This window comes from Corvus kubaryi, unplaced genomic scaffold (genome assembly GCF_017639235.1).
Source record: "Corvus kubaryi isolate FWS band 111438036 unplaced genomic scaffold, C.kubaryi_AGA036_p1.0 37398, whole genome shotgun sequence".
Lineage (NCBI taxonomy): Eukaryota > Metazoa > Chordata > Aves > Passeriformes > Corvidae > Corvus > Corvus kubaryi.
Genome location: NW_024581137.1, coordinates 3,949,409 through 3,967,953, shown reverse-complemented (window position 1 = coordinate 3,967,953; position 18,545 = coordinate 3,949,409). Strand labels below are relative to the sequence as shown.

Sequence of the window (18,545 nt, the reverse complement as noted above, 5' to 3'; positions counted from 1 at the left end):
TGGCACTCAGTTCTAGCAATGTTATTATATATCTCCATATATATTATATCAAACCTCCCACTGCTTTAGGTTTATATCTTGAAAGATTCTTTTGTTGATCTCATTTTAGGAGATAATTTCATCTTCTTTCTAAATTTGTTCCAAAAATACAAAACCTACATAGGTTACTGCATTCCTGTAAATGAAACATTAATTCTTAAAATTTTTACTTCCAAAACCAGCAAAAGTGGGGAATACAATAACAGCACACAGTGTTTTGTTCAAATTTTGGCCCTTTCATTCCAGTTCAAATACCTGAATTCACTTCAAAGACATGGAATTTTGAGAAGGCTTCATCTGGAAAAGGGAAAAACTGGAATTATTTTTCAGTTGACTAAGAATAATAGACATACGGGGACAAAAATGGACACTTTTCTCCCTTTGTCTTCTGGTTTGTTTTGAGAGACTGCAATTCTTCAATTGCTGCTCTTTTAATCTCTTCATTTTCCACTCTGAGGATGTCACTAAACAGTTCTCCTGAAAAGAGCTTGTGTTCTGAACTAATCCTTAGCTCATATGCTTCCCTAACATATTTTCTTGAATTGGATATGTAATTCTAGTTTGTGAAGTCACCAATCTTGCGTAATTCTCTAAGCTAGGTGCTCTGCAAGAGCTAGGTGCAGTCTTTCCTGGGTGGAACACTAAGAGGCCCTCTCTCTGCTCTTGCAACTTGTCTGATGTTTTCAGGCATAGAGGGTGATTCCACAAAGGAGTACGTAATAAGAAAGAGGAGCTGGTAAGTAGAGCTCAGTATTCTACTCTGTCTGATCACCTGTGGTGGGAAAACCCTTGTTCAAAGCATTTAGAAGGAAGAAGGAAGAGCCAGAGAAAGCATGGAAATGGTGGTGAGGAGCAAACGGAGAGCAAAAGAAGAAATTAAGAGGACACAAATGTGAAAATGCTTCCCTAAATTTAGACTCAGGTAGAAAGAATAAATTAGAAGAAAGATAAAAGGAGTTGGCAAAACAAAAGAAACAATTAGAAAAGAAAGGAAATTAAATTGTTTCCTAAGTGATTTAGAAGACTTGGGCCCAAACTACAAGTTGTTTATGGATGAAACTCCATAAAAACACAGATTTGATTCAAATTCACATAAACTATTCTTCCTGTGTCTGAGTTTTGTATATAGACAAGTCAATCAGGAGTGCTCTAAGGCTGCTGATCAGACCAAGCTCCTTAGTGAAAATAGGAGTGAAACATTTTATTTGCTAATGTTAAGCCTAAAATGAGCAGAGAGCCTCATCATGAAGTAACCTCTGCAGAATAGTGCCTCCTTTGGTACAGGAAAGCATTATGATACAGTGGGCAAAAGGAGAATTGATTCTGTCCCAGTAAGCTTCTTGGGCAGCCAGACATTGAAATGGAAACACTGCAAGACTTTCTGTGGGCTTAATCTCTTCAGGTGCATAAAGCTGCACAGAGGAAGCCAGTGGAACTTTTCGAAAGCACCTCAGCACTATCTCCACTTACTTTAGTGGGAATTACATGTCTGGACACCACTGAGAGTCCTGAGTTTTGTGACAAGGTTAACAGTGGGGACAGGCATTTTATATATGTGTTTGGAAGACACTTTAGTGTAGAATAGAAAAGAACAGATTAGAATAGAAAGGAATAGAATTTTTCAGTTGGAAGGGATCTTTAATGTTCATCCAGTCCAATCGCCTGACACTTCAGACTGACCAAAAGCTAAACGATGTAATTAAGGGTGTTGTCTGAACGACTCTTAAATGCTGACAGGTAAGGGGCATCAACCACATCTCCAGGAAGCCTTTTCCAATGTGTGACCACGTTCTTGGTAAAGAAATGCTTCCTAATGTCCAGTCTAAACCTCCCCCAATGAATGTGGCTTTGAGCCATTCCCACATGCCCTGGCACTGGTTACCAGGGAGAAGAGATTGGCACCTCTCTCTCCCCTTCCCCTCCTCAGGAAGCTGTAGGGAGCAGTGAGATCACCCCTCAGGCTCCTTCTCTCCAAACTAGACAAAACCAGTGTCCTCAGCTAGCATGTCTGCCAGCCCCTTCACCAGCAAAACCTTTGCTGAAACCCCCAGAAACCAAGGAAAATATGAATCCTTTGTAGTCTGTTAAACAAACTTTTCAGTGCCTGAAAAGCATTATATACAATCTTCCTCTTCAGCAATTTTAGCCTTTCTTCATGTTATTTATGGTGGTAATGTGAAAGTGGTACCTTTGCAAGTGTTGGAGGTTCCCATTTTTCAGTGTGGCAATGACTTTTTTCCTGGCCAGAAGCAAGATCAATGTCTTTGTCTACAGTGTCCAGGAACAGACCTATGTATGGCATAATTTTCACTCCAATCTGATCATAGGAGCATCTCAAGGAGCCTGAGAGTAAGACTTTAGGGAATCCTGGATAAATAGGTTTAGCGATTTCATAACTGGTCAGAAAAAAAAGGGCTTTGAAGTAGCAATACACTGGGTCATGATGTGTGCTTCAGGTTATACATTTCTACAGGTTTTGCTTATGACTGCTATGACTGGACCTGTCCAACTGGACAACAAATCCAATTTTGTGCATTTAAAACCACAATCTTGAAATACTTAATGGGTTTCATGGCTGCTCAGAAAGTCAAACCCTTATTTAAATGTCTAAATCATCTTCCATATGATTCATTTCAATAAGAGTTTGAGGAACAATGAGACTTGGCTCTTTGTCTCTGAACCATTTCAAATAGTCTTGAAAGCTTTTAATATGGGTGTTGGTGTTATAAATTTTTCACCAAGGTCCACCAATTGCCGGCAATTGGAAGTAGTATTCTAACAGCCAATTTTTTTTTCTGCTTTAGTGTAATAGTAGGACTGAAGAAACAAGTTCCTTAAGGAACTTGTACCTTATAGGCAAGTTCAGTGCCACATCCTCCCTCAGCTTAGACCAGCTCTGCCCTCAGTGTTTGGTGTCTATGTGAAAGGAAGATTTGTTTGTACACATATAAAGATGCTACAATATTAAGATAAATTATAAAAGCTTAAAGCATTAAAAATTGTTGTTTTTCTTTGTTAAATGAGGTTATAATACACAAGTAGCCAGTCTAAAACCATTGCGGCGGATGTCAAATTGAGAAAAATTAGCTTTTTTATATAGAAGTCTGGAGGATCCCTATTTGACTTCAAAAAATCTAATTACCTCAGTAGTAAGAAGTCAGGTATTCTTTACTAGCAGCAGAGGTCATTGACCTTGATAAAATCAATGTTACCACTGCCTTTGTAATTGCGTCAGTGATTCCACTTCATTATATGCTTATACACTCTTGTATTACCAGAATGCCATAATGTTCTGTCTGCATGTTGTTTATTCACTAGTCGGGGTCCTATACACATTCTACGTGTTTCTACATCCCACAAGTCAATCTGAGTTAATGTTCAACTGGGACCTTTCCTCAGTAACTTGCTGTGTCTTTTCTGATACAACTGCTCCTTTTTAATTATGTTGGCAGAGCTGCTGAGGAGCACATAACAGTACTGCCAAAGTTCAATAAACATACAGAGTAACTATAGAGTTTGGGGGAAAACAGTCGGTGCTGCTTTCACGACCTTTGGCAATAGTATGAGCCCAGTTTGGCCAATGCCAAACAAATGTCTAGCTTCAAATCTCCCAGCAACCAGAAAATGATGGATTTATTTTACTTTATTTCATCCAATAATAAACTAAAAGTGCTGTGTTTGTGCAGTGCAGTCACATGGCCAGACTGAGTGTAGTCCTGTGCAGGAAGTAAGGCCAGGTGAATATAAGTGGCTCTTTTTCGTTGCATTAGAATTGTGAAGATCAGTCCCCAGGTGGTCTAAGTTCAGGGAAAGCTAATTAATTCATCAGAGTCCCACTGAATTAGTGAAGCAGAGCACTTCTGATAGGCAAGCTCATCTGCTTCAACTGTGATGGTGTAGTAATTTATATGTTACACTGCCTCTATGAAAGCCATCATTTGCATCTTCAGAGTGTGCCTTGTAAATGAAAAGGTAAATGTTCTTGATAATAATGACTACTTCATCCTAGCTTCTTCCTTTCTAGCTCTCTATGGCTAAATATAATAACGGTTAATCAATGTCTGATTATAAATATAGGAACAGTGTAAACCTGGGAGACTCATATTAATGTAATATTAAAAACCAGTATCTATTCTCTGAGCTTTGAGCCTGGAAATCTATGCAAACTACTGCTGAACTTGACAGCAGAAATAATCTTCACAGAACTGGATATTTAGGATCATACCAGCACTCCTCAGCAGCCTGACTATACCTCAAGATCCTCATCCTTAAATGCACTCTTGACAGTTTAGAGGGTTTCATGAGAGCCAAAAATGTCACAGACAATCTCTAATATGTGGCACACTTTACAGCTATGACTCTTTTTTTTCCATCATTAATGACCCAAATGAGAATGGCCCAAACAAGAATACAATCCATGATTTGATACCTGTATAATTTTTTCCTTCCATTGGACATCATGTTCTGCCAGCAGAAACAGCATTAGGTGACCCACTGCTCTAGGGAATGGCTGCAAAACTGGAAGAATTTGACATAGATACAATGGCAATGCACCAAGGTACACAATGGACAATGTACACAATGTTCTCATTTTCTATTCTTCCCTTCTGCCTGTTTGAAATTGACAACATCCTCTGGTAATATTTTTGGACAAAAACCTCGATTTCAGTCCTGGGTGGTTTATGCTATGGAAATGCTGTCATGAATTCCTCATGTCCAAAAGTGTTACCAGAGCATATAAGCAATCTAATGCTGATACTGCTTCATTCTTTAAGCAAAATGAATTCTCATACTTCTCTGAAGTGATTTGGCAGTGTAATGGGACATAGCAGAAAAATGTTTCCAAGTCATGACCTGAGTCAACAATCCAGAACACACACAATCTTGTTAACATATGTCTGGTGAGTATACATATTTTATACACAAGTATAAATAGCTCTGTGTGCATTTATGTACATAAAATTCCCCAAAATAACACTGGAAGGGTTACACATTTTAATATTAAGAGAAAGCCTTAAAATACCAATGGGGCAGAACAGGCACAATGAAAGGTGAAGGACAGATTTTCAGTTTATTTATGTCCATTCGGCTATAGTGGAGTCATTCTGATTTACACTTAGGAAGGTCTAGCACGTTGCCTTTCAGAAGGGAAGGACAAGGCAACAAATGGCTACATAAGGCCTCAAACACTTCTCACTAATGTAAGGGCAAAGCAAGAAAAGTTCCGTCACACTCCAATTACTGTCAACACTGTAATTCTGTACAACTCACACTGTGCTCTCTAACCTGCAAGAAAAACAGCTGGGGAGACTTTGTCTAGCATTTGGACTAAAACCCCTTGCATCTGAGGCCAGGCTGTTATACCTCACAGGGGACTCTGAATTTCCAAGTTATCTCAGGGCATATCTTCATGGACAGGAATGAGGCACCTGAGCACCTCTGCTGCTGCTCTGAGCTGGCCAGATGAGAGTCTGCTGTCATTTCCAAGTGGTACAATGAAATTACTTTGAACTACCCAACCTTAGTGACTCTCTTGCGAGGCATGTTACCTGATAAAACTTTATCAGTTTTTAAATCAATTTTATGTTAATCTATACAATTTTGCACTCAGGTTGGCTCTATATCTTGCACAATATAAACTGCCTACAAAATCTACACTTGGCCCAAATTGTCCAATTTCTGCTTTGTGGAAAGGGAGAGAGAAGCTTCCCCTCACTGTCTTCTGGTCTGTGTGGCTGGTATTTTGCTGGTCATTGCATGTTTACTTTCCTCTGCTTGCACAGTGAATGGTACACTTGGCCCAAGCTGGCTTACACTGTGGTCAATGCAGAAAATCAGTGAGACTCACAAGGGAGCTGAATTGTTCCCATGAGATTCTTTAGTTCAGAGCAATTCTGAAAGCAGAATTACAGCATTTCTAGAGGCATGTTCATAGCCTGAAAACTGAGAAGCTGTAGCTGGACCCTCTGAGAGACCACTTGGGATATAATAATTAATGCAGCTTGATTTAAAAAACAAACGAACAAAAAATCCCAAACAACCTCCCCCCCAAAAAAAGCCAAACCAAAACAAAACCAATTTCAAACAACTGTTTATTCAAGCAATTTTTTCCTTTATTTTTAATTAGATTCCAGAAATTATAATAGTGCAAACACTCAGTATAAAAGTTGCAATAAGAAATTTACATTCACATTTAACATTTCAGTCCATTCACTTTTTAACATAAAAATAGGACAAATATTCAATTGCTCTTCTCAATTTAACAATCTTGAAAAAGACTGGAAGATACTCTACAATAATATATTTACATAAAAATAGACCCGTATTATTAATGAAAATCTATCATTAGAAGTTACCCAGTGTTAAGTTATTGTATTGTACTATGCATATACATATATATATATATAGTGTATAGCTATAAAGATAAAAAGATTATAGGTTCAGTGGGCTATAGCAGTTGGAATAATGACATCTTGACTTACTAGTTCACTCCTTAAAGTTAGGATTCTTCATTTTACCTATGTAGATGTTTCTTTTGTGATATAGTAGGCCTCCTCCTGGTCCCTTTGAAGTCACTGGTGACACGCCATTTGACATGGCAGAGGAATAGAATAAGGCCTTGAATAGACACTAGAATAAGGCCTGATCTAAAAATTCAATAATTGTTGAAGTTAATATTTTCATTAATTTTACTGGGCTGTAAACAAGACTAAAATTTCTACTGAAAACTTTTATGCCAATAAATACAGAGAAGAATACACTTGGTTTTCCCATATGTCTACCTGATGCAAATAATTCTTTTTTTCCCAAAGTCTAAGCAAATATTCAAGTTAGTTCAGAAGCAATGCAGAATTTGCTGCAAACATCAGCAGGTTAAGTAGCTGATAAGATTCCTCTTGCACAGTCTTCTTGCTGAATGTTTCAGTTCAACCAGCCTTATAATACTCCAAGCCTGTATCTTTCCTCTCTAATATTTTAGTAAAGAGTGGTATCCAGACAGACAACATGACTGCTCTTGAAATGGGTTTGCATGTTTTTGTTAAACTGCTAGGGAACATGAATTAGGCTACACCACTCTTACTTATCTATTCTCTTCTTCGGACCCTTGAACAGAGATGCTGCTCTGCTTGCTGATGGCAGGCTGAAGCCTTATTGCCCAGCTTGCTGCCAGCTGCTTGCGCCTGCACTCCCACCACAGGGTATGTTTATGTTCCCTTTCAGGTTTGCTGTCACATGTACTGCTTCCTAACGAGATTATGTTAAATGTATTTCTTTCCCCCTAAGCATCTATTATATGAAAAATCAACTTTTTGGAAATATATTTTCTTTTCAAAAAAGAAGCTTGACAACCATATGACAGAGGACCTACAGAGGGAGATGGTAAAGCAGGCCTGAGTGGACAGTAAACACCTCAACAAAAATATGACAGCACTGAACAACTGAAGGTGAGTTAAGGGTAGAAGGGGTATCAGTTTCTGAAGAAGCAGTATTTTATGAGCTGTAGGTCACATTTTTACATCCAAAGAAGACTTACGTGGTGTTGAGAGGCAGGTAGGTATGTCTAGCTTCATCTCTTCTTATTGCTATGGCATTTATTACATTTAAATATTTATAGGATGCTTAAAATTATGGATAAGGCCATAATGGACTCTCTGTCATCATGTAGGCAGACTAATTTTGTTTGTAGAACACATGCTCTGTGTGGTCTTTTGCTTCCTACCTTAGGCTGCTGAACATTAATTATAAAAGACTTTTAAATATTTTCAATTAACAGATTGGAAAAATGCTTAGCATCTTATTTCCAAGGAGAACCTATGTACACATGCCAGCAGGGCAGAAGTTAACCTTGAGACAGCAGAGAGTACAAGGACTTACCAGCAGGATAAAATCCAGACAGATGTTACTTGTGACACAAGTTTTAAAGACAGGGGTTTTAACAGATGGGTCAAATTTGATTGAATTTGCTTGAAACTGTGAAATGTGTGTCAGAATTTAACCTCTGTCAGAATTTCAGAGAAAACAATATCACTGCTCTAAGATTCTCTGTATTGAGTTAATTATGCTAGAAAAGGTAGTTGTTCTTGGATTCTAGTTTTTTAGACCAGTAAGCATTGCTTTCATTCTTATGGTATTCTCTAATATTTTTCAAAGCTACTTCTCTGTAATAACCAGCTGTTTGAATGCAGAAAAGAAACTCTCTGTTTGCTTTGTCTAAGTTCACTTTTGTGCAGACAATTATACTTGTAAATGGGAGCAAGTTATGCAATCACCTTTCTTCTCTGTTTTTCCTTATTGAGCCCTAGTAATGTTACTGTAAAAAAAGCCGGAATTCTAAGTGAAGAAGAATCTCTACCTACCATAGCAATTAAAACTATAATTATCATGAAGAAATTTGGATGGCACAGGTAATAAATTTTCATTTACATTTAATCGAAAATTCTTGAATTATTGCTCGAATGGCATTTGAAATGTAAGAACAGACAACCTTTGCACCCTTGTGTACTAAGGAGCAAAAGACATGAGAAATCATCTAAGTAACTTCAATGTGCCAGCTGAAGGTTTTCATAACTAATGCCACTACAGACAGGTCTAGGATTAAAGCAGAAGGTCAGGCACTTGAAAGTAATACATGATAGTGCACACAACCACAGTAATTTAACCCCACTTTAGCCCACAAAAAGAACTGTTTGTTAGCTGTTTCACCACCAGCAGGCTAACCTACATCTAGCAAACCTGACAGCGCAGTTACAAGGTGCTCTGGATGGTTTTAGTTGTGCTATACAAGCCTGTTCTGAAGAGGAGAGCAGCCAGCTTTTTAAAAGGAGCCCCAAACTATCTGAAAATACTTCCTCTAGAACTCAGCTCACTGTAAGTGCTGAGCTTTCTAGGAAACCTATTCTTCTTTAGCTTGGACCCACGTATACCTGTGTATGGCCTCCTTCCACAAACAAATGGATCACTCCTTGCATCCACATAACTGTACTGGTAGTAAACCAAAGAAGGAAAGGAATTAATAAAAAATCTTCACAGTGATGCAGCACTTTTTGTTCCTTCAGTTTTATGCAGGTGTGTCATGTCTGATGCCACAGAAGGCATAAAATGGGGATCCTAATATAAAGAAGTAGATCCTCCAGCATGCTGTAAGGCACAAGCAAAACCAAGTCCTTCCAGCACATACACTGTGTACATTAACCATGAATTAATGCTAATTCAAATTCCAAGGTGCCTCCTCATGATCAAAAAATAGGCATTAAAGGCGACAACCCCCAACTATTTCTAATAATTCCTTCTGAAATTTTGAAAGTAGCTCACCAGGAGATCTTGAACACTTTTGTAAATTTGAACTGACACGAAACCTCAGAAACTGATTTGACCATGCAATTAAACACAAGCTTTATTTTTGCTGAACTACAAATCTGGTTAAGTACTCCCAGCTCAGATACTGTGTTCTGTGTCACTGAATTTTACCACCAACTTCAGAAGAGTACTGGCTTTTCACCTTTTCCGTTCAGCAACTGCTATCTCACAGGCTTCTTTTTTTGTTGTTTTGTACTCTTGCTAACTTTGCCCATTTTTTTTTTCTCCTTTCCTTCTTTTTATCCTTGCACCGAACAGATTGCAAATCACATCAGGCCACCCAAGCACTGTGATATTTTCAAGAGGAATTAAAGCGCAACAGGCAGCCACTCCCTTATATGTACTTTTTCCATTATTTACATTAATATATTTATTAATTATTTAGATTTGGCCTGAAAACTCAATAAGAGATAGGATTAAAAGGAACAATGATCTAAAAATTGCCTATATAGAGTTCTGGAAAAAGCCAGTCATAAACAACATTGGGGTGCACAAGCAGTGTCCAGATTGTCATTATTCACAACAATTACACTACACTGAGATGTAAAACCCACCAAATTTGAGACCAGTTAGTTTATAACTGTTAGAAAGGCTTAACTACTATAATGAAGACAATCGTCAGTACAAGGTAGCAGCTTTTCTATGCAGGCAACAGGGATATATGGTATGAACCTGCCTCTTAACTTAGGATGACAAAAGTACCTGCAGAAGCTGTACAGCTTAATTAACCCTACAGTCACCTGATTAAACGAACAAATTAAATGATTTCTGAGTCCTATTATAAAACTAGCTCAAATTGTAAACCGCAAGTCCTTATCCAAAGCAGAAAGTATTCACAGTCGATATGCTTTTCCCTTTGCCACAAGACTCAGTGTTATGCTCCTCCAATACTCCTTATTTATCATACAACAATTATATAAGTAATTTGAAGAATAATCCTGAGTTGTAGTGACATGGATATGACAACTTTAAAAATGAGGTGTACAAAATACCTTCAGAATTTTATGTTTTATTCTCAGTGTTATGGGAAAAATCAGTTAGAGGATTGGATATTGATTTCTTATTCCTATATCACTAGTTGACATGGGCCTCAAGCTGTGTGTTAGGCTGTGATGCCTATGGGAGGCATCCCTGCAAGCATAGAATCGTGATTACCCTGTAAGCACAGAATCCAGATGGCTCAAAGCACCCAGAAAAATCCAATGAACGTTCTCCAGATAGTTCTGTTAAATACGTTCTGCTTAGCAATAGAAACTATTTGGAAAATAAGTCAAAAAACCTGACAGAAATAAGGCAACAAAATTAATTTATATATATATATATATATACACACATACATACATACATATGTATATATGTATGTATGTATCCAGGAAAAGAACCTATTTGCATTATGTACTTTTCATATACAATAACTCATTATCACATTAGAAGTATACTCTGGGTAACACTGATGGGCCAAATTCACCTTCTTTGCCTTCCATAGTGTTGCACCTGCATACAGCAAAGATGGATTTGACACCTGGTCCTTCTTGATGACAATACTACATCAAATGCAGTATCAGAGTTGAATGTCATTGAATGTCAGATGTTACACCATTTTGAACTAGAGTATTGGTTTGTTTTTTATATTACAGAAAGTAGTTTATTGCTTCTAATGACCAGAAGGTACCTTATGAAGACAGCTTAGATGTTGATAACACTTTTCATATACTGTGTTATGGACCTTGAAACATGGAGGTTGGCAGATCACAATCATTAGTTATTTTTCTTCTTTATTTGCTGTTTGTATTTTGATTTGCTGAATGCACATGCAACTAGTGATTTAACTGTGCCAGAAGTGGTATGTCAAAAACACTTAGGAAAACTTACTGTTTTGTTTTACTGAAGTCAGGCATGAATGGCATGCAGTAGATTGAAAGGAAAACCAAAAAGACATCCATTTTAAAAGGATATATAATCTCCATGCACATGTAAAATGTCTCTTACAAAAATCATTAATTTTTGTTAAAAGTGTGCCTTTTTGCCTCTTTTTATACAAGTGTACATGCAACTACCTGTCCAAGCAAAAATTATTTACAAAATTTCATAGTACAATACATCTTTTAAAGTGAATAATACATGAAAGGCCAATGTTTTCTGTTGTTTTGTAACACTGTACAAGATTAAAAATAAGGCATTATAATACAGGTTTATCACAAATTAAAAAAATGTTGTTTTCACTGTAATACAAAACTCTAACTTGAAAGAACATTATGGCTAAATAGTCCTCCTGCCTGGGCAGAACACATACACAATCTGGACTTGCTGATGTAAAGAAAATGCATTCTTTCTGCTACAAGCAGGAATCCAACACAGGAAAATGATTCACGCTACTTACTAATGTGTTAAGACTCTTCAAAGCACTGAAATGGCACAGGTCATATACTGTTTCCCTTCAAACAGTGGCACCCAGCTACTTTATTTTGCCTGACAGATAAATTACAGGCATAAATATGAAAGAGATTTAGGTGCATGACCTACTCTTGGTTGCAGTGTTGTAAAATATTCAGTTCAATATTGACATGAGACACCGCTACAACCCAAAGCAGAACTTGGCCTACAGAAGCCCAGCTCCTGACCCTCACAAGCGTACTAAACTGGTGATTGCTGCAGGCCTTGTGGACACATAAGGGATGCAGATTCAGCCCTTACAAGCTGAAACTTTTGGCTCTCAGTCTCACTAAAGGAAAGTAAGGGAAAATTTGTGTTTGTTTTGGTGAAGATAAGGGAGTGTCACTTGCCACAGAGCGATGCAGCTACAAAAACCTATGCATTTTACAGTCTGGGTAAAATAGCTTTCTAGTCAATGTAAATAGAATATGTTTGGAAATATCTAGCCAGTAATTCAGTGGAATGCCAGTTTGCAATCTCAGCAGAGAATAATAATTAAAAAATAATTTGAAGATAAAGGTAGTATAGGAACACCTAGAAATAAGCTCCCAAGACTAAAAGATCTCTGATACTTATATGCTTATATAAAGAATGAAAGACTTCAATTGTTAATATTATCTGAAAGAGAAAACATGCAAACTGATGTTAAATATTGTGCTTGCTACTGACAGACATTGACATGCCAAATGGCATCACTTTGTTGTAGGGCTTGTATCTGTTAATTGTTTCAAGCTAACAGCTGCACAAAACAGTGAACAGAGCTACAGGAGGCTATTCTGCCCACGAATCAACAAGTTACTATCCTCAAATAAACACTAGGGACTTTTGGTTGCTGTGGGGCAGAATTCTTGATGAGGCAAGAGTTACAGCACATGAAAATTAATATATGCAAGACAGGAAATACAACTGCATGCAATAAGATGGACACAACACAAATGCCACAAAAATCTAAGGAAATTCTTCTGATGATTTTCAGGGATACTGGAGTGGGCCACATACCATCTTAGGTCAATTGCCAATAAAAAAATTGATTACAATCTTCTCTAATTTGGCAGAAAATGTGCATTTATGAGGTTTTCAGAAGTATTGCTTCCATGTGTATTTCCCCCTCTTTCCATATATAAAACTTATTAAACGTGTCAAAGAATGCAGAAGAGCGGAGAGTTTAAATATGTCATTTAAAGCTGTCACACAAGAGCTGAAATTAAACAAATGTAGACAGAACAGGAAAATGGGAAAAAACTGTATGAGTAGGGAGGGAAAGCATAAAGATAAGAGTACATGGTATTTGACTAATTTGTGCCTTAGCTAAACTCTCTTAATAAATTTATACTGCTCAGTCCAGGACTACAAAGTAATATGTATTTTTCCCCACAGTAAAACCAGCAACAATAACAAAACCACGAAAAACACTAATGATAGGATAATGATGTTAATGATGATGAACTTAATGAGAGTGATGTTAATCTGGTCTATTGGAAGGTGTCCCTGCCTATGGCAACAGGGTTGGAACTAGATGATCTTTAAGGTCCCTTCCAACCCAAAAGCATTCTATAAATCTGTGACTTAAAGTCTGGAAACTAACTCCAAATATACCATCGTTGATTATGTAAGCTAGGACATACACACCAGCTTGCCTGCAGTACCAAGAAGCCATCCTGGACCACTCAACCTGCTCTGGGAGGCAGAGACCTCCTCCAAAATTGCAGAATGAGAAGCCAATGATGGACTGTGCCTGTCTTGTACTTTCCATTCAACATGGAAAACATTCTTACAAAAAGTCACATGCCTTATTTGGCTGTTGGAAAAGAGGATCAGGCTTTGAAAATCTTTGGACCAATTCTACTTAATTAGCACCTGCTAATCATTTAAAATGTTAACATGAATAATCTAAATTTACCTTGCTACATGATCTTCCACTGACATTACCAAGCTGGGAATGGGTCTGGGAAGGAGAACAGTCACAAAAAATATCAGCAGAGGTGACAATTCATTTGTGCTCACTGTCCATTTAGTGATCAAAGAAACAGTGGCAAGATGCCTATATCTTGAGCCTAGTAAAAAGAGTAACAAATAAGTAATTTCATTGAAAGCTTTGGGGTGGGTCAATGCGAGTATTTTGTTGATGTGTTCACATACTACCAGATCTACTGCTAGGATCTGAAGATGCTTTTATTTTATTATTATCAGTGAAATTATACCAAATTCACTGATTCAAAAATTGTGTAAGCATGGGCTCTTTGAGAGTGGAACTGAGTGATTAATGCTATTGCACATAATGCTTTCCAACTTGGTTAAATATTTAACTTACCCACATGATGATTTAGTTCCTATAAACCTGTTAGAAAACATAACTATGCAGTGTGCTTTACATGAATGCCACTTATTCAGTTTAGTTATGTAAATATTTGTTCTTTTAAATCTGTATTCTCTACATGTATATTTTTAAAACTATTCGAATGCCTCAAAAGCAAAAAATAAATTATTCTAGAAGAATAGCTGTGAACTGGGTAGCTCTTAGGGAGATAAAGAAATGCAGTGACTTTCTTCAGCTCAATAAGGATGCATATACCCGGTGCAGTACAATTAGGAAACAGTTCTCAGGTTTTTATAGTCACTTTAATCTTAAGACTAACTTTCCCAGCTTTGTAATGAAGCACCTAGGAGACAGGGTTTAGGACTCTGCTGAAAAATTAATTTAGGACTCTGCTGAAAAACACTGGAGTCCCACAGTATCCTGATACGGAGAACAGAAATTCCTGCAACATTTCTTTAGCCATTTGCATCTGCTGACATAGTGCTGTCATATACTTTTAACACAAAAAATTACTGCTCCAAAGCAAAAGCTGATTAGAAGGGAATCTCTCAGAACTTTTTTTCCACTGAAATCTGTAACAAAATAGGCCCACTGAAGGGAAATGTGACATCTAGTATGTGAAAGTTTTCTATTGTACAATCTGTACAACTTCTGTGTTCTGGAGTGGGGTTTTTAGGTTTGTGGGTTGTTTTTGTTGGTTTTGTTGGCTTTTTTGACCTTTTTGTTGTTGTTGTTGGTTTTTGATCTTTTTTTTTTGGGGGGCGGGCAGATGTTTTTGCTGGTTAAAAGAAAGCTTTTCATGTTTTTAGACAATGTAAAGTTTTGCTTCTCTTTTGGAAAGCAGTGAGGTTAGTTAGCCTGTGAATCCCCATCAGGACACTATGGCACAGTTCCATGGAGTACACGTCCCTCAGCAGGATGACCTTCAACTACTTGTACCTTGAGTATGGAGTTGCACTCCACATTTCACATCCAGATCATCATTTTAGGATGAAACCATAAACAATATGATGTGGGCTGCCATGAAGAAAAAAAGCAGCCAAAATATATTTCTTTTTATGCAGATTAAGAGCAGGCCTTGCTCTCCTGGCACATTTACCAGTGCTCCTCATTTGACAAAGTTTGACTGTGCTTGTTTCTCAGAATTATAGCTTTCTATAATTGTACAGCTTTGAAGAGTGAGTCTGGATAGAATCAAGATATAATAAAACTGTGGCATAAATTTAAAAATCGATTAATATATAAAACTATGTTGGCAAACATACAAATGTCGCAAAACTAGCAACAGCATGTTTGTCACCAGTACAGGACTATTCTTTGAGCTGTTTAGAATGTCAAAGCTAAATACTAAACTTGAGCCACAGGACTTGTGCTATTTCTAAAAGCCTGAAATAATACCATCCTTCTGCTCCTCAGTAAAATCAGCACTGTACATAAAGGAATGTTTCTATATTGCATAAGCATATTGCTGTGCTTGCAGGGTGGCTCCTCTGTCTTGCACAGAGTCAAATAACCTACAAAGAGGCAGCAAATTCTAAGCTCTACCACTCTTGTATTTTTTTTAATGGAAAGAATATATATTGTTCTTCTGCCTAAACTTTAAGCTCTGTGGTTTATCTACCTTATATCCTAGTGTAATGGTTTGATTGAAAGTTTTTGGAAGTTTTTGGAGCATGCAAGGAGAGTTTAAAAAAATATGTAGGGTTCTGTAATTAGCTGAATCCAGTCTTCATTAATCTGCCATTGACAACACAATAAACACTGTTTTCATTGCATTAATTCATGCACTGGGAGCACAGTTTCTAAAAGTCTTGCTGTAGCCCTGGAGAATCTCCAGGCATCCCACATTTGATGGTTAAATGCAGCTTTGCTAATCCCAGGCCAAACAATTCTGGCTATGACAGCAAAGAGAAATCTCTTTGCTATGTTACTGCAGGTGGATGTGTAAATAAATACACATTTTTATTTTCATCTCTATAAATCTCTGTTAAGTCTACACAGAACTGTTTGTATATGTGCATATATAGATTAAAACATATATATACACACACACATAAATAATTGCTTTCACATTTATCTAATTTTTTTTATTTACTGTTTAAAAATGCCAAGAAAATATTCCTCATTTCCAGAAAATCCCGTTTTGACTTTTCATAACAGAATTGCTAGCCCTTATATGTTCTATCCCAAGAGTTCATTACACAGTCCCCAAGTTCTCTTTGGTTGGGTTGTAGTGGTCCTTGGTTAATGCCATGGCCTATGACCTCTGACTTCTTAGTAAAAATTCAGGCAACCATTGCTCTCCAAGTTCACTGCAAGTGGCACAACCAAATCTCCTTTGTTCTATGTCTCCTTCACAGCTGGCACAGAAGGAAGATAATGCAGTGTTTGGTTTGTGTGACTGGCAGACGCTTGACCTGCTCCAAGCCCAGGTTTTACAGTAAAGCTAGCAACTGAGGACACCGATGGACAGCTGGTGCCCAGTTTTGTTTGAATGTTTGCTCTCCCATAAGGGTACATTTTCCGCTCTAAGTTTAAAGACCTTGTTTGGGAATTATTTCCATCAGCCTTTCCTTCCAGGAAATAGGTCAGCATTTCACCTTTTCCCTTTACACTGACTTTACCCCTGCACACGAATTCATAACTGCACCTTTTTAATATCCGCTGAACTTCTTCTGTCACCTGAAGACAGAAAAAAAAACCAAACCTGTTACTATTTTCTGTTCATGTAATTGCTCACCCCTCTCCATTTTACTACTCTGTCATGAAATATGCATAAGCAGAATGGATTAGCACCTACAGCTGCTCTCAGGCTCCCTTAGAATTTTCTTTGGGAAGTAAAGATCAACCTGGAATCTGAGAAGCAGAATTTCTGGTCTTGAGTTAAATAAATACACAGATAGATTAAACTCCATCCAACAGAAATATATAACCAAATTGTAGGCTGGATCAGTTCCAGTGATGTTAATTTATTGCAGAAGACCTTTTGATCCCTGGAGATCAGACAGGTATTTTGGATAAATGACTGAAAGTGTTCATTGAGCTTTTGAGAAGAACACCATAGGTTCTAGTCAAGCCATAGTAAAACAACAATGTTCTCTGTCTGCATTGACTCTCCAATCCAAAGTATCCAAGCAATTTTTAGAGCTACATAAAATTTAGGAAGATGCAAATGGACATAGATCCTTTCCTTGTAGGTCCTGTTTAGGCAAAATTTCTACAGCAGAAAGACTGGCAGTGTCTGCATTCCCAGGCTTGCCTCCAACTGTGCAATGAAGCAGAGAACTCTTGTTTCTTCTGATGGGAAATGATTTATTTGAGGATTTCATTGTCTCTAAGAAGTGTATAAGATGGAAAACAACTATACCTCTGATGGTGAGTAATCTGGAGAGAGTTGCCGTCTCCATAAGAAAAAAGTGAGGCTGCATTTTCTAAGTGTTCTTGAAAACGTAACCACATATAAAACAGGAGGTATGTAGAGTTTGCAAAATTGTCTTAGAATGCACTCACCTGAATCTTTCCCTGCACTCCAGTACTATCCATCCGGCTGGCAACATTCACAGTGTTCCCCCAGATATCATACTGTGGTCTTCTGGCTCCGATGACTCCTGCCACTACAGGCCCAACATTAATACCTAAAATTAAACAATGAGTTTGGTTTTCACTACAGTATATTATCCAAGGGAAACATGAATCCTGCAAAACAGATTTGACACAAGTGTCTTAGAATTTTTTTTTTGTAATAGGGTAATACATGTTAACATCATAAAGCCAAGTCAGGGGAGGTTTAGGTTAGATGTCAGGAAAAAGTTTTTCACCTAAAGGGTGACTGAGCACTGGAGCAGGCTGTCCAGGGAAATGGTCACAGCAACAAGCCTGACAGAATTCAAGAAGCATTTGGACATTTGGACTGTTCGGCTGTCCTGTGCAGGGTCAGGAGTTGGGCTTGATGATCCTGATGGGTCCCTTACATAATCTATGATCCCTTGGCATATTCTATGATTCTATGATTAAATTGATACCAAGTGGACTTCTGCATTTGTAAAAGGCTTAGAAACACGACAAAGACATTCCTTGAGATATCTTACTGGAAATGCAATATGTAGGCAACATAAAAATTTGATTCTTCTGTGGATGTTGTTTGTCTAAAGAAAAGAAGAAAAGCAGTGGTAGTGCAGAGTTTAGCTGAAAATGGGACAAACTGTTAAAGATCTTTAATTGTTTCCTACAACTTCCACTGCAGTTGCACATATAAAACCTTTTAATGGAGGTTTTCCAAGTGGAACAGAAATAATGGCCTGGAATACACAAGGATTGGGGTAAGGGACGTATGTCAGGTTGGTTGTTAACTAGACAACTCAGATTCTGGAGAGACTGGAAGAAGACAAAAGTATCTGAA

The 18,545-nt window shown here is 37.6% G+C and overlaps 1 protein-coding gene across 2 annotated transcripts in view; it reads right to left on the bottom strand.

The window, feature by feature from the left end:
- Window positions 1–6,113: 6,113 nt before the first annotated feature.
- The window catches only part of ADCY1 (adenylate cyclase 1), a 160,510-nt gene continuing 148,078 nt past the window's right edge, over window positions 6,114–18,545 (bottom strand). For both annotated transcript variants that reach the window (XM_042043119.1, XM_042043120.1), the window contains 2 exons: window positions 17,657–17,781; window positions 6,114–16,828 (listed from right to left, as the gene is read on the bottom strand). In XM_042043119.1, the coding sequence (XP_041899053.1) occupies window positions 16,490–16,828; window positions 17,657–17,781 (464 nt within the window). In that variant the 3' untranslated portion in view covers window positions 6,114–16,489. The remainder of the gene's footprint in view (window positions 16,829–17,656; window positions 17,782–18,545) is intronic.